Source organism: Boleophthalmus pectinirostris, unplaced genomic scaffold (genome assembly GCF_026225935.1).
Source record: "Boleophthalmus pectinirostris isolate CB_2022bp ecotype Guang Dong unplaced genomic scaffold, ASM2622593v1 HiC_scaffold_3, whole genome shotgun sequence".
NCBI classification, from domain to species: Eukaryota; Metazoa; Chordata; class Actinopteri; order Gobiiformes; family Gobiidae; genus Boleophthalmus; species Boleophthalmus pectinirostris.
In genome coordinates, this window is record NW_026571299.1 from 8,533,234 (window position 1) to 8,550,067 (window position 16,834).

The 16,834-nt window shown below is 40.9% G+C and overlaps 1 protein-coding gene across 1 annotated transcript in view; it reads right to left on the reverse strand.

The window, feature by feature from the left end:
- Nucleotides 1–9,760: 9,760 nt before the first annotated feature.
- Nucleotides 9,761–16,834, reverse strand: part of noa1 (nitric oxide associated 1) — a 17,132-nt gene continuing 10,058 nt past the window's right edge. Inside the window, exons 6-12 of the mRNA XM_055160760.1 lie at nt 16,707–16,834; nt 14,919–15,026; nt 14,748–14,839; nt 14,144–14,275; nt 13,942–14,058; nt 11,439–11,556; nt 9,761–11,366 (exon numbers count right to left, since the gene is read on the reverse strand). The exon at nt 16,707–16,834 is cut by the window's right edge and continues 52 nt beyond it. Of these exons, the coding sequence (XP_055016735.1) occupies nt 11,146–11,366; nt 11,439–11,556; nt 13,942–14,058; nt 14,144–14,275; nt 14,748–14,839; nt 14,919–15,026; nt 16,707–16,834 (916 nt within the window). The 3' untranslated portion in view covers nt 9,761–11,145. The remainder of the gene's footprint in view (nt 11,367–11,438; nt 11,557–13,941; nt 14,059–14,143; nt 14,276–14,747; nt 14,840–14,918; nt 15,027–16,706) is intronic.

The window sequence follows — 16,834 nt, forward strand, 5'->3', positions numbered from 1 at the left end:
GTTTTGCTTAAACATTGAATCCAGAACAAGCAGAATATAAAATAATAACACAATTTTAAATAAACAGTGTCTCTATAGTCTATCTGTAGCCGGAGGACCAGCTCTAATACATATTTGATATGATCTCGTGGGCCAAATATAATTATATCGTGGGCCAAATTTGGCCCCTGGGCCTGAGTTTGACATGTCTGGTCTACATCTTAAATTTGATCATACTACACAAAAATGGTTAAAGTCTCTACACTATTGCAAAGATAAATATGGAGCATAAAAATATATTGTAAATACTGAACTAGTTTGTCTTTTCTCATTCTGACGCCTGATTTTCATAATGTACTTGATTAATTCGAAGTGAAATTAGTCCAGTGGTGGGAAAAAACTCAAGTCTGTTAAATAAAATAGATTCTTGTGAGATTTAAGCTTTGTTATAATGTTGTTACGTCCTTAAAAACAGACCTGTCTACATCTTCAGAGCTCAAAATGCACTGTTCCACCTTGTGATGTCATGAAGCGATATAGTTTTAAAGTTAACAGCTACGTTTTATCTTTTATTCAGCAAAAATTGGCAATTCCTGGACTGAAATTATCCAAATTATGAAGTAAAGTGAAGATATGATGACTTTTGAAACACAGTGGAGCACTTCCTGTACTACCATGTGACATCACAAGGTGGAACAGAGTGTTTTCTGTTTGAGAGAAAACATGTGAATGAAACAAAACACAACTCCAGGTATTTTTGAGGAAGCAACAATATAACACAGATCAGAAAACAGCGTAAATTAGATCTTTTAAAGCACAAATAGAGGTTAAAAAATACTGATGTAACTATTTAAAATAATAAAAATAATAATAAATTTAAGTTAAATAATGTTATTCAAGACACCCAAAGCTCGCAGTACTGGTAAAATACTATTGTAGCCACAGCTGCCCTGGGACAAACTGATCATCGCTGGCTCCTCCCACCACCACTCACGCCACATTCATATTAAGCGATGTGGTGAAGTGTCTTGCCCAAGGACACAACAGCAGAACTTGGTCCGGACGGGAATCGAGCCTCTGACTGAGTTTACGAGTTCATTTTGAGAGTAAAAGATTTTAAAAAGTCAAATTTAGTGATTTTTGAGAAGCTACACAATCGATTTCTTAATACTGCTGGTACTTTTACTTTCGTACTTTGTTACTTTTCACAACTGCAGTATTTTTAAGTATATTTTGTAGACTTTTCTCACCTCTGCTCAAGGCCAAAAGCTCCGTTCTGTTTAATTCCGATCAGCACCAAAGTTCAAGACAAAGACAAAATTAAATCCAGCTGCTTTTGTCGTTGAAACAGTCCGATTGTCCTGGTGGAGTCCAAGCCGAGTCCAAGTTTCAGAACAGGTTTATGGAGTCCTGTAAGATCCTACTGTGGAGAGCCATGGTCCCGTTGGCTTTAGTCCAGTTTGGTCCTGGTTCTGGTCCAGGTTTAGTCTGGCCGTAGTCCTGGTTTGCCGGTCGGGTCCGGGGTAGTCTGACTCCGGAGCCGAGCGGAGGGGAGGACAGTGGAGGCTTTGTGCTCTTGTTTATCACTGTACCAGCCAAACTCTGTCTCAGCATCAACGCACAAAACGCACACACACACACACACACACACACACACACACACACACACACACACACACTGCACACACACACACTGTACACACACACACATCCATACTATTGTGATGGACAGTTACAGTTACAACTTAGACTTAGACTCAAACTTTCCTGATCCACGAGGGAAATTATTTGAACAGCAGCTCACACATCAGTTGTAGGGAGTATTATTTATTGTAGAGAGTATTATATATCACATAAGGGTGAGTTGTTGTACAGTTGTAGGGAGTATTATATATTACATAAGGTTGAGTTGTTGTACAGCTATAGGGAGTATTATATATGTGGTACAGTTGTAGGGAGTATTATCTATTACTGTACATAAGGGTGAGTTGTAGGGAGCATTATTTGTTACATAAGGGTGAGTTGTTGTGCAGTTGTAGGGAGTATTATATATTACATAAGGTTGAGTTGTTGTACAGCTCTAGGGAGTATTATATATGTGGTACAGTTGTAGGGAGTATTATCTATTACTGTACATAAGGGTGAGTTGTAGGGAGCATTATTTGTTACATAAGGGTGAGTTGTTGTGCAGTTGTAGGGAGTATTACATATTAAATAAGGGTGAGTTGTTGTACAGTTGTAGGGAGTATATATGTTACATAAGGGTGAGTTTTTGCACAGTTGTAGGGAGTATTATATGTTACATAAGGGTGAGTTTTTGTACAGTTGTAGGGAGTATTATCTGTTACATAAGGGTGAGTTGTTGTACAGTTGTAGGGAGTATTATATGTTACATAAGGGTGAGTTGTTGTACAGTTGTAGGGAGTATTACATATTAAATAAGGGTGAGATGTTGCACAGTTGTAGGGAGTATTATATGTTACATAAGGGTGAGTTGTTGTACAGTTGTAGGGAGTATTATATGTTACATAAGGGTTAGTTGTTGTACAGTTGTAAGGAGTATTGTCTATAACATAAATTTGAGTTTTTGAACAGTTGTAGGGAGTATTATATATTACATACAGGTTAGTTGTACAGTTGTAGGGAGTATTACATATTAAATAAGGGTGAGTTGTTGCACAGTTGTAGGGAGTATTATATGTTACATAAGGGTGAGTTTTGCACAGTTTTAGGGAGTATTACATATTAAATAACGGTGAGTTGTTGCATAGTTGTAGGGAGTATTATCTGTTGCATAAGGGTGAGTTGTTGTACAGTTGTAGGGAGTATTATCTGTTACATAAGGGTGAGTTTTTGCACAGTTGTAGGGAGTATTATATGTTACATAAGGGTGAGTTGTTGTACAGTTGTAGGGAGTATTATCTGTTACATAAGGGTGAGTTGTTGTACAGTTGTAGGGAGTATTATATGTTACATAAGGGTGAGTTGTTGCACAGTTGTAGGGAGTATTATATGTTACATAAGGGTGAGTTGTTGTACAGTTGTAGGGAGTATTATCTGTTACATAAGGGTGAGTTGTACAGTTGTAGGGAGTATTATATGTTACATAAGGGTGAGTTTTGCACAGTTGTAGGGAGTATTATATGTACATAAGGGTGAGTTGTTGCACAGTTGTAGGGAGTATTATCTGTTACATAAGGGTGAGTTGTTGTTGCACATTTGTAGGGAGAAAATATGTAAATATAAACCTTGAAACAACATTATAACATGGATCAGAAAACAGGGTAATATGAGACTTTTAATGTAAAAAGACATTTTTGTACGAACATGCACTTTATACATGAGACCCCTGACCTACAGCTTGACTCAGGGTTTCTTCTCTCAATACAGATAGATACATTCAAGGAGATTGCAGCACCTGTTTATTTAGTTCTGTGTCTCTCGTCATCGGTCACTTTGCGTTTTTGTTTTTGTTTGCTATTTTGAGACACTCGTCGCCTTCGTTAATGTGTCTCTACTTTTGTGTCACTTAGATTTTACGTGACTTTGTACGAGACACTCGGCATCACGCATGACCTTTGTATGTTTGTTCATCTTGTGTTGCAGTCCTTTTGGTTCATTTCTGTACAGTTAGTTTGCTTTGCTTTGATTTCACCTCTTTATGTTCATATTTTAGTCTCGTTAAGTTTACCTTTTACATTCATGTTAATTAAACATTATTAATTTACTCCATTCTCCATCTTAGTTCTTTTCTTACTTCCTCTATCCCTAGAAGAGCTGGGCAAGAGCGTAACAACCGTACAGAAAAAAAAAAAAAAAAACATACAGAAAACTCGTCCACCCAAAAGATAAAATAGAACTTTTTTCAACTGGGTCTGTTCAATTCAGCGCTTTGTCCACGGCAATTAACTTTTTTTTAATGACTAAAAGTCCTCAGAATAGCGCTTATAAATATGAAACGGAAACTTCATTTAGAGCACGAGTGATGGTTGTAGATGTGGTTCAGTCCTGGTTCAGTCCTGGTTCAGTCCTGGTTCAGTCCTGGTTTAGTCCTGGTTCAGTCCTGGTTTAGTCCTGGTGTAGTCCTGGTTTAGTAATGGTTCAGTCCTGGTTTAGTCCTGGTTTAGTCCTGGTGTAGTCCTGGTTTAGTAATGGTTCAGTCCTGGTTCAGTCCTGGCTCAGTCCTGGTTTAGTTCTGGTTCAGTCCTGGCTCAGTCCTGGTTTAGTCCTGGCTCAGTCCTGGCTCAGTCCTGGCTCAGTCCTGGCTCAGTCCTGGCTCAGTCTTGGCTCAGTCCTGGCTCAGTCCTGGTTTAGTCCTGGTTTAGTAATGGTTCAGTCCTGGCTCAGTCCTGGCTCAGTCTGGTTTAGTCCTGGCTCAGTCCTGGTTCAGTCCTGGTTCAGTCCTGGCTCAGTCCTGGCTCAGTCCTGGTTCAGTCCTGGTTTAGTTCTGGTTCAGTCCTGGCTCAGTCCTGGCTCAGTCCTGGCTCAGTTCTGGTTTAGTCCTGGTTCAGTCCTGGTTCAGTCCTGGCTCAGTCCTGGCTCAGTTCTGGTTCAGTCCTGGCTCAGTCCTGGCTCAGTCCTGGTCAGTCCTGGCTCAGTCCTGGCTCAGTCCTGGTTCAGTCCTGGCTCAGTCCTGGCTCAGTCCTGGTTTAAGTCCTGGTTTAGCCTCTCTTCATTGTAAACGGGCTCAGGGCTGGACGTGTAGATGCATTGTGTTTTATAAGTGACTGTGCACACAAAGACGCACATAGACTCAGTGTATGGAGAGGGGAGGGGTAATGTAAGAAAGAACCACTGTGGCATCATTTTTAAGGTGCACTGTGTCACTTTTCACCATCTTGTATCTATAGAGATGCCAGAGCTTTGCTGAAATTCCCAGATTATGGCATTAAACAGGGAGCGGTGGCGGCAGGTGAGGTGGGCGTAGACAAACCCCACCAATCATGGACCAGGGCTCCCACATCAGGAATCAGGACAATCAACAAAATAAAACAAAACACACAAAACAAGTCAGAGCTGGACGACTGGGGCTGTAACAAAGATGTGGATATTGAGTTCTCATTGTCCTCTGCAATTTTTTGTTATGCCCTTGATGTACGGTAATGTGAATATGTCTACATTTTTTTTTTTTAGTAGTATTAGTAGTAGTATTAGTAATAGTAGTAGTAGTAGTAGTAGTAGTATTAGTATTAGTAAGTAGTAGTAGTAGCAGTAGTAGTAGTAGTAGTAGCAGTAGTAGTCAGTAGTAGCAGTAGTAGTCAGTAGTAGTAGTAGTAGTAGTAGTAGTAGTAGTAGTAGTAGTAGTAGTAGCAGTAGTAGTAGCAGTAGTAGTCTTAGTAGTAGTAGTAGTAGTAGTAGTAGTAGTAGTAGTAGCAGTAGTAGTAGTAGTAGTAGTAGTAGTAGTAGTAGTAGTAGTAGTAGTAGTAGTAGTAGTAGTAGTAGTAGTAGTAGTAGTAGTAGTAGTAGTAGTAGTAGTAGTAGCAGTAGTAGTAGTAGTAGTAGTAGTAGTAGTAGTAGTAGTAGTAGTAGTAGTAGTAGTAGTAGTAGTAGTAGTAGTAGTAGCAGTAGTAGTAGTAGTAGTAGCAGTAGTAGTAGTAGTAGTACAGTAGTAGTAGTAGTAGTAGTAGTAGTAGTAGTAGTAGTAGTAGTAGTAGTAGTAGTAGTAGTAGTAGTAGTAGTAGTAGTAGTAGTAGTAGTAGCAGTAGTAGTAGTAGTAGTAGTAGTAGTAGTAGTAGTAGTAGTAGTAGTAGTAGTAGTAGTAGTAGTAGTAGTAGTAGTAGTAGTAGTAGTAGTAGTAGTAGTAGTAGTAGTAGTAGTAGTAGTAGTAGTAGTAGTAGTAGTAGTAGTAGTAGTAGTAGTAGTAGCAGTAGTAGTAGTAGTAGTAGTAGTAGTAGTAGTAGTAGTAGTAGTAGTAGTAGTAGTAGTAGTAGTAGTAGTAGTAGTAGTAGTAGTAGTAGTAGTAGTAGTAGTAGTAGGAGGAGTAGTAGTAGTAGTAGTAGTTAGTAGTAGTAGTAGTAGTAGTAGTAGTAGTAGTAGTAGTAGTAGTAGTAGTAGTAGTAGTAGTAGTAGTAGTAAATTTTGTGAATCATCATGGTGAATGTGTCTGAGGATTGTTTTTTTCTATTATAAATATTAGAATAACAGTACAATCTCAAATTAAATCTCTTATTTCTTGAGTGGCTGGAGTTCGGTCTGAGCCCCGGGTCCACAGCGCGAGGAGCGAGGAGCGAGGAGCGAGGAGCGAGGAGCGAGGAGCGAGGAGCGAGGAGCGAGGAGCGAGGAGCGAGGAGCGAGGAGCGAGGAGCACCCTACGTCAGCATGACTTCACCCTGATTGGGTCATTCACATCTCATCAGCCTTCAGCCCAGTGTCCGAACCCTCCTCCTCCTCCTCCTCCGTCTTTATCCACACACACTGAACCAGCCCTCCCCTTCTCTCCCATTCACGGCTCATTGTGTGTTGTACCATTCAGATATAATAAAGCTACAGAGATCATTCTAGGGACGCACCGATACTGGTACTAGTATTGAAAATCTGCTGGTTTCATGATATCGGTTAAGACAATATCCTGGTTGGACCTTTAATCAGACGTAATATGGTGATTTACAGTCTGATTATGGCCTAGAACTTCTCATAATGTCAGTTTTTATTCATAAACTGCAAAAACTTAAGATATAATCACCTAAATCTATCAGAAAATGACTTAAAGTAGTGAAATTATTCGTCCATGCAGCAAGATAATTTTACTATCTCTACCTCTAGACTAGAATTAATCAGTTTCAGAATCAGTAAGTCGATAATAAATCTGAAAACAAGATAATTAACCTGATATAAGTTTTAAAATCTTGGCCCGATCAGAGAAATTTGCAGAGTACAAAGTCGTTCAGTTGTGATTTGAAGTTTTAAATAAAAGTTACAAAACAAAATTGAATCACTTGTGTAAAAAGTTCACAGTTTTTTAAGGAAACAAGTGACATATTTTCCATTTCTACGTTTAACTGGTTCACATATAAGTATAGATATCGGAACTGGAAAAAGCTGTATCAGTGTCTCTAATCGTCTCCATGGTAACCAAACGTAAAAGCAGGCCATGTTGGAACTGTAAAATTCATCCAGAACACGTGTAGATGGTGGATTCAGGGTTCATACTCTTTTTCTCTGACAAAATTTCAAAACTTGACTTTAATTTTTCATGACCTAAAGTGAATTTTCCATGATTTTACTGCACCGTACATGTGTAGAATTGATCAGACTTTTAGAACTAAATATAAAAGGTTTGGTTTATAGTTTTTTAACATTCAAAATCCTGTCAGTCCATCGCCTCCAAACGGTGAACCCTTATAATGTTTATGTTTACTAAAGGTGCACTGTGTAACTTTTTGTTTGGGGGAGTGTGTCAATACTCTGCCTGGAATGTTCCACAGTGTGACATTTAAACAGCTCTACCTTACATTTATTCAATTACAGGAGGTTTTATAGCTCAAAAATACCTAGAAAAACACACATTCTGAGTGTGAGCGGGGTCGCCTCTCCACAGATCTGACCTGTAACTTGGTCTGGTTTGGTCCCCATGCCACACTGTGAAATAAGGCTTTGCCATGAATTGAATTTTGATGGTGATTTTGATTTGTGTGTCAAACGATCTCCAAACTCATAATTGAGTTGAAACGATTAAAGCTTAACAAAGTTTGGGATATTTTTGTATATAAATAAGTATATTTTTTAATTTTTTTTAATATAGATTGTAGAACAGCTGGATATATAGTTTATTTTGGATACATCTATATTTTTCTATGCCTAAAGTTGTCTTATCATGTTTTATACATCGCAAAACTGCTCTAAGGTTCATATTTGTAGCCTATATTTATTTTTAATTTGACAGTTTTGTATAAATTATCAATAACAAAGTGTTTTTTAGAAAGAGAAAAGCTGAATAAATGCATTGTGTAACTTAAAAAATTATCGTCTGAATAATCGTGATTTTAAAATTTACCAAAATAATCGTGATAATGATTTTTTCCAAAATCGAGCAGCACTACTATGAAACGTTACGGACAAAGTAAAAACATCTCCATGACGAAAAGCATTTGATGAAGACTCCACCAGAAAAGTTACACAACGCAGCTTTAAGTTAACTACAGTTTTATCTTGTAATAACATGTATTGGGCTGTTTTATTTGTTCAGAAATATGTATACTATATGAACCGGATCATTTCCTTTTGGTTCCATAATAAAATGTTTTTTAAAGTTCTTTGTTTTTGTTTTTTTACTTAAGAGAAAACCGGTAATTGTAATTAATTTATACTGATAAAGAAGAAGTGAAGCTTTGTTTCAAGTGGAAAGGCCCAGTAAATAAACAAATATCACCATATCATAAATGTTTTCATGTTTAAAAAGAAAAAACATCAAAACTACAAAAACACATTTTTATTTTTCACATAGCTTAAAGCTCTGACATTACAAAAGCAATAAAACTGTACATATTTTCAGTTTTCTCTGTTAAATTATGTCTGTGTGTCTGTATAATCCCTCAGTCGTCCAGGTTGGTTCCATCGCAAAAGAAAATTTTATTCTGGTCAAATGTTTGCTTTTGTTATACAAATATAAAATAAATTCTATTAACTGGCCAAAGGTTTTAAAGTGAAGATGTCTGGATCAGTGAAACGTGTTCACTCTAAAACCTTTGACCAGGTGACAGAATTTATTTGATGTATGTATAATAACAAAAGTCTGGTGGCACATTCATGTGCTCTAGTGCTGCAAAGACACAGAATCTCATTCATGTGTCTGAGAGTAGGTTTATTGGGTTTTTTTTGCTCATAGCATTTTGTGTAATATATAATTTATACCTTAAGGACCCATATTACATTATTTTCTATGTTATAATGTTGTTTCCTCATCACAAACAGACCTGGAGTTGTGTTTTGTTTCATTCACACATGTTTAACCCTGCATGTTTAGGCTGAGTTCTTCTCTCAAACAGAAAACAATCTACATCTCCAAAGTGCAAAATGCTCTGTTCCATCTTGTGATGTCATGTGGTGATACCGGAAGTGTTTTCACTGTGTTTTCAGCCCTGGAGTTGCCAATCTCTACTGAACTGAAATTAAAAGGAGCTGTTAACCTGAAAACTACCACTACATGACATCACAACGTGCAACAGAACATTTTTGAGCTTTGGAGATGTAGACAGACTCATAATAAAGTGTTACTCAAACTAGAGCATGGACAAATATTTAGAACTTAGAACTCGGACACATCGGCACGTCAGCTGTTTCCTTTTTACAGTAAAACGACTCGCTTTGACTCTTAAGTGTTCAAAAGATCAGATACTTCAGATACATAATTTTAAATTGGAGATAACGTCGACAGGAAATAGAGTCTCTGTCACTAATCTGCAGCTTCACCTCGATCTGAGCGCTGTGTGGATGTAAACAAACACACGTGAGGAACTACTCCCACCTTTTTACTTTCAAATAACCCCTCACACTGGATTAACAGCGCGGTTTTGTGGACTAGATGTCATTTGAGGAGGACAGTTTCTTGGTTAATATGGATGAGATGCTGCAGTTTCAAATTCACCACTTAACAAGAGGTGAGTAATAAAGTCTCCTCATTATTTTTGCTTTATCCTGAGTCTGTATTTCCTGAGTCTGTCTCTGCGTCCGCTAGAGGAACACAAAATCCTACGTGTGTCATCTATGCAAACTGTGTGATTTTAACTGTGTCGGGTTCAGTCGGGTTCGAACACAAATATCTTAATTTAAAGACACTCAGTGGTTAAAATAAAATGCCTTTATTAATTTACGGGCAATGGGCAATTTACATGACACATTTCAGTCTATGGTTGTCCCCTGAGGAAAGCCATAGACTGACACGCGTTGGGACTTCGTAAGTTTTCCATTAAGACCAGTGGCCATACAAAGTCATATACAAAGCCTGATCCCGTCAGATCTCAGACGCTAAGCAGGGCCGGGCCTGGTCAGGACTTGGATGGGAGACCGCTGGGAATTCCAGGTGCCACAGGGGGGCGCCAGTAAGCAAGTAAGTATTTATATAGCGCTTTTCACAGACATTTTTTTTGTTCGCAAGCTTTACAGAGCATTATTCAGCATTATTCATTCACTCTATACCCTGGTGATGGTAAGCTACTATTGTAGCCACAGCTGCCCTGGGGCTGACTGACAGAAGCACGGCCGCCATGCCAATTGGCGTCATCGGTCCCTCCGACCAACACCATCATCATACTAGGCAATGTGGGTGAAGTGTCTTGCCCAAGGACACAATGATTGAATTGATTGTATTTAACTGACCATGACTATCAACTGTTTATGGAGACTTGTAGCATGTTTTTTTGGGTTGATGGGGGAAACCCATCCAGACAAACAGGCAAACTCCACACCGAAAGGCCTGGGCGACCCGGGGATCGAACCCAGAACCTTCTTGCTGTGAGGCATGAGTGCTAACCACTCAGCCACCGTGCCGCCAGACACAAAAACTGTCATTGTGTCCTTAGGCAAGACACTTCACCCACATTGCCTAGTATAAAAGTGATGTGTGTTTGAGAGATGGTGGTGGATGGAGGGACCGATGGCACAGATTGGCAGCCTTGCTTCAGTAAGTCTGCCCTAGGGCAGCTGTGGCTACAATACTAGTTTACCACCACTGAGTGTTGAGTGAATGAATAATGAACTGTAAAGCACTTTGGGTATCTTGAAAGGCTCTATATAAATGCAGTGATTAATTAATTAATTAATTAAGGCAGGCTGTAAATTAATAAAGGCATTTTATTTTAACCAGTGAGTGCTTTAGGTTTTTTGTATCTTTAAATTGACTTCCCTTCCTCAAAGACACCACTGTGCTCTATCTCCTGTTTATTATCCTCTGGAGGTCCAAGCGCTTCATTTGAAAAGGTTTTATACAAATATCTTGATGCCTATGGGGCTTGTGTTGGATTCGATCACTGCTCTGTCGGACACGGTTCAGGCTTGAACCGAAAAATTTGTCCTGATCCACACTCTAACTCAAACATGCGTGAATGAAACAAAACTGCTTTTTTTGATGAGGAAACAACATAAAAGCTCACAAGAGTCAATTTTGCATAATATAGGACCTTTAAAGAATTCATAATCCTGACCCAAATTGAACGCCGCAGCATCAGCGTGTCACTTCTTGCTCTTCTTCTTCCCGGCTCCTGATTGGCTGGTCAGCGGCGTCGTGGGGGGTTTGCGGGTTTTGTAGGCGGCGGACTTCTTGATGCGTGCTCCTTTCAGCGTCACCACACGGGGCAGCAGAGAGGGCGCTCGCACAGTGACCCCGCCGCCCTCCGGAGACCACACCCTCACGCTGATGACATCACCGGGAGGCGGAGTCACAGCCACCCAACCTACAGCATAGAATATGTTTAATAACTGAATAATACTTATGCCTCTTCAGTCTGATTGTACTCGGCCGGTACCTGCAGAGGAGATCTTGATGTCGACCGCGACCTCGTCAAAGCCCTTCCCTTCAATCTGGACGTCGTTGGGGATGAGTTTAGGAAAAGTCTTCATCCGCTCAGCTCCTCCCATGGGCACCTGGGGCATAAAGAAGTGGACAAAGCAATTATTTAAGGACAAAATAGCAAAATATAACAATGAGGAACATGTAGAGCGGGTTAATACAAACATTTTAAGATGAAAATGATGAGGCTCACAGCAGGAGCAGTGAGGATTTTTCTATGTAAAGTCAATTGGAACTAGAGTCGATGGAGCCGGAAGCGCCCCCTCGTTCACTTCCTGTTTGGAACACGGCAGCTAGTGTGTGGCGTGCTGCTGCCTCCAGTGGCCGATATTGATATTGAATCATTTGATACTGGTCAAATCAAATGTGCTCGTATATGAACACACGTTGCGACTCACGATATACGTGACTTTCTTAGACTCTGTCTCATACGTTTTACTCAGAAAAGGGTCTGTTGAGACATTTCTGTGTTATATAACATAGTTTGAGTGTCCAGAAAGAGGATGGGAGAGTGCAGTGTGTGTGAAAAGAGCAGGGAAGTGTGGGAGGAGCTGCTGTCTGTCTCTGCTGAAGGACAGAGCAGCACCGACACAGGAGCCTGTGCAATGCAGTGAGACTCAGGAGGAAAAGAAATCATCAAATCTTCATCAAAGAAGGAAAATTCTGACAGTGTAACTCCCCTACAGCCTGTATTAAGAGTAGACTGGCTGTATTATAAAATATAAAATAACCTGGGAAAGCTCTGCTCTTATTTTCACTGAATAAAAATTCTGTGCTGTGAATTATTGAACCAAATTAACTAAAACTCTTCTAAAACACATAAAAACTACAGCTGTACAGGAGTTCTACTGTAATATATTGTATAATGTTTGATTAACATCATGGTGTTATAATATTATACTCAATAGCAGAAAAAATTACATGAGATTTTTTTTTTGGATCTTCAAACGTATCGAATCGATATCATGACCGTGTATTGAGATACGTATCGAATCGTGGGAAAACCATATCGTTGCATCCTTAGTGGCCACTGGAATTTCAAGTACTACGTGACATCACAAAGGACTTCCCTTGTTACCATAGTCCATCCATCCATCCATCCATTTTCGTCCGCTTATCCGGGGCCGGGTCGCAGGGGCAGCAGCCTAAGCAGGGACTCCCAGACTTCCTTCACCCCAGACACGTCCTCCAGCTCCTCCGGGGGGACCCCGAGGCGTTCCCAGGCCAGCCGAGAGACATAGTCCCTCCAGCGTGTCCTGGGTCTTCCCCGTGGCCTCCTCCCGGTGGGACATGCCCGGAACACCTCCCGAGGGAGGCGCCCAGGAGGCATCCGGAACAGATGCCCGAGCCACCTCAACTGGCTCCTCTCGATGTGGAGGAGCAGCGGCTCTACTCCGAGCTCCTCACCCTATCTCTAAGGGAGCGCCCAGCCACCCTACGGAGGAAACTCATTTCGAGCGCTTGTATCCGCGATCTCGTCCTTTCGGTCACTACCCAGAGCTCATGACCATAGGTGAGAGTAGGAACGAAGACTGACCGGTAAATCGAGAGCTTCGCCTTTCGGCTCAGCTCCCTCTTCACCACAACGGTCCGATACAGCGACCGCATCACTGCCGAAGCTGCACCGATCCGCCTGTCAATCTCACGTTCCGTCCTTCCCTCACTCGTGAACAAGACCCCGAGATACTTGAACTCCTCCACTTGTTACCATAGTTTATACAATTAAAATACCACATGCACAACTGCACAAAACAAAAAAGTGGATTTAGTGGTCGGGGTCTAGTTCGGGGTCAGTTCAGTCTGCTTTGTGAAATAAAGCCATTATGTTCTACTGTTTCTCTAAAGCCATAAAGCTGGTCACATACTATGAGAAAACTACCGTATTTTCCGGACTATAGGGCGCACTCTTAAACCTCCAACCCCATCAAAAAACGACTGCACGCCCCACAATCCAGAGCACCCTATGCACGAATCCACTCGGGTGTCCCAGCACGACTTCAGTAAACTACAAAGCCGCAACACCCGCAGCAAACGCAAACACACACGGAGACCGCACAGAGAAAAACACCCACAGACACACTCATCACTCCACGCTGACAAGGAACGTAAGGGAGGTACGAACCGAAAAAGCGAGTGCAATGTGCCACTTCTAGACACAACTGAACAACTGAGTCACTGCAAACACGCCGACAATCCAGCGGTCCCAGACAGCACCCTCCCTACACGCCACAACTGAACAAAGCCCAGAGTCACCGTGAACGAACAAACAAACAAAACCACTGACCCATCCAACTGTTGTGTTTCCTTTAAAGTCCAGTGCGGTTTATTTGTGAAAAAAAGTTCGAAAATAGACCATTTACTGACAGTGCGTTTTATAATCTAGAGCTCCTAATAGTGCGGAAAATACGGTAACTGTCGTAAAATTGACTGTAACAATTTCTTGTGTACAGATGAGTTACCCCGAGCAGCTTCTCCCCTGCGTGTTTCTCGTAAACGCCGTCCGCCCTCTCCACGCTGGACACGTGCACCGGGACGTCTTTAGAGACCAGAACCGAGAACCACACCGACTTGGGGCCCTGAAACACCAACAAATGGATTTAGAACAAGGCCTGAAGAACCCAGTGTAAGTCGGGTTTAAACCAGGACTTTGAAGGGACTCACGCTGATGAAGTCGATGCGCACCAGCCCTCCCACAAACAGACAAGAACCTGGTCTGAGCACGAAAGTCCGAGGAACCAGGGCCTGGACCGGGACCACGGAGCGGATCTCCTGCTCCGTCAGCAGCTTCAGCATCTGCAGCACGACACGAGGAACACACCTTAGCATCTTCTGACCACTTATGTCCACACCTTATCATCCTCATGACCTTATATGTCCACATGGCACATACCTCAATGTCTTATCAAAAATATTATTCTTAAATTCATACCACTTATTCACCCAAAGGACTTAATAAATAAATGTGACATGCCTAATCTAATCAATCCTATTCATGAAACAAAGATCTGTCCTTCTCCTTTCTGCTTATCCTCCTCTGCTCACATTTTTCATCTGCTCCTCCTAATCTGCTCTTCCTCCTCCTCTGCTCACACTTCTCCTCTGCTCTTCTTCCTCTGCTCTGCTCCTCCTCTCCTCTTCCTCCTCCTCTCCTCTCCTCCTCCTCTCCTCTGTTCCTCCTCCTCCTCTCCTCTGTTCTTCCTCTACTCCTCCTCCTCTCCTCTGTTCTTCCTCCTCTGCTCCTCCTCTCACTCTGCTCGTCTCTTACATCTTGTTCTTTGAGGATTCCTGGAGTGTCGTAGAGCCAGTGCGCGTCCTTCGCCAGGTGTGGAGCCAGTTCCTCTTCAATTTTCTCTGCAACTAAACAAACACACAATATAAACCAGATCTAAACCAGGACTAAACCAGGACTAAACCAGGACTAAACCAGAATTCCCACCTGGTCTGGTCATGAGTCCATCTTCTGTTTCTCCAAACGCCAGCAGGTCTGGATCAAACTCGATCTCTGTGGGTTTGGAGATGTTTTTGAATGTTCTCCCGACATTACCTGGAATAAAAACAGATCACAGCAACGAGGCGAGAGTTAAACTCTGCTGCCTTTGGCACCGTTCAAAAACATCTGGACGACATGGCAAACATCATATAAATATAAAATCATATAAAAATCAAATTGTGATCTGGTCTTTAAACATTCTGAGTGAAATAAACCTTTCAATTAAAAATAGCAAGGGATGTGCAATTACACAGAACAAGATTTGCAATTTACCATTTATTTGAGAAATAACTGCAGTTAGAGTGACTTTTTAATTGTTACAAACACAGATGCTCAGAGCAGTCGACCATCTTGACTCACTATTGTAGTGTTACTGACCTTTGACCTATGACCTGTGGAAGCTGTAATCATGGTACCGGAACTTAATCAAGAAAATGTTCATGAAACAAAGTAGTTTGGACTAGATAATTTCTTTAACACTCTGGAGGAGCCTCTCTGTGTTTCACGGCCCTTCTCCCATTTCCTTCAGCTCCCTAGTTTGGATCTGTCACCTCAAATTCAGATTTATTGATTTGTGTTCTGCAGAGACATTTGCTGTTCATGCTCTCACACAAAGACACTTTCAAGGAATTATTGATAAACTATTGATTGAAATAAGTTCAGATTGAACTGACTATAATCAACACGAATAAAAGAATACTACTGGATTTTGATCGAACAATCTCTAAATCTCACGCCAACAGACTTTCTCCAGAGAAAGATGAGGAATGAACAATTCATTCTATGAACAGTCCCAATGTGTTTTAATATTGATTTGTAAATATGAATATTCTTTTATTGGTGTATAACGGTTAATAGTTCACAGTGCGATTGTTAGAGGAAACTCACATTCTTTGCTTCATCCCCCACACAACTCACACCTCATTGGTAACATTTCCCGCGAAACTTAGTGGGCAGTCACAAAGGACTCTTATCTTTGTGACACCAAACCAGTTCAGGAAGTTCAGGGAGGTAGAGAAAGTTAGAGAGGAGAGAGAGTTAGAGAAACACTACAGCTTTAACAAAGACATTACACAACAGACAACGCCCGAGAAGTTCTCTCTCCATTTAAATTTTGCACCCATTTTTTAAAGTGTTTTATCCAAATTTCTGTGAGCTGATCTGACCGAAAGCTTTCATATTCTTCCAAATTTAAATATTTTCATTTTTGCAGCCAGTAGTCTTTGATTTGATTGATTGATTGGGCTTAATCAGTGATCAGCGCTGTTTGGACCTCATGGGCACTAGAAAGGTGTCCTATTACTAGTTCTGTTTAGATCACATGGCCTTCATCCGTTTCATCGCTTTTGATTCTTCAGAAGCGACATCCTGAGAAACTCAAACCTTCATTGGACCTATCAGGACCACATGATGACTGAACAACATCCACAACCCTGGGTTATATGTGCACTGTCACAGAACGGCTTAATTGATCAATCTAGACTCAACACATAACTTTAGATAACTTTTAAAAAATGTACTTAACCTCCAATCCTTAGACATCAGCCTATGAAGACCTACACTCATTTAAATATTTGTTAAGTAAGTAGAAAGTAAGTTTTTATTTTTTATGGTTGGAAAGTTATGCGTGGTTCTATAAAACATATTCCCATGTGTCGTATACGTCCTCTATATGAAGTATATGTTAGACCTTCCAGAATAAATGCTTCTAATTCACTGGGCATTTCCACGTACCTGAAACGTACCCGTGCCCCTGGCCCCTCCTCTCCTCTGTACCCGCTGTAGTACCAGGTGTATTATCAGGTGCAGTACTCTGGAGCAGCAGGGCTTCCTCCTTCAGTCTCTGCTGGCGTCGGAGGAGT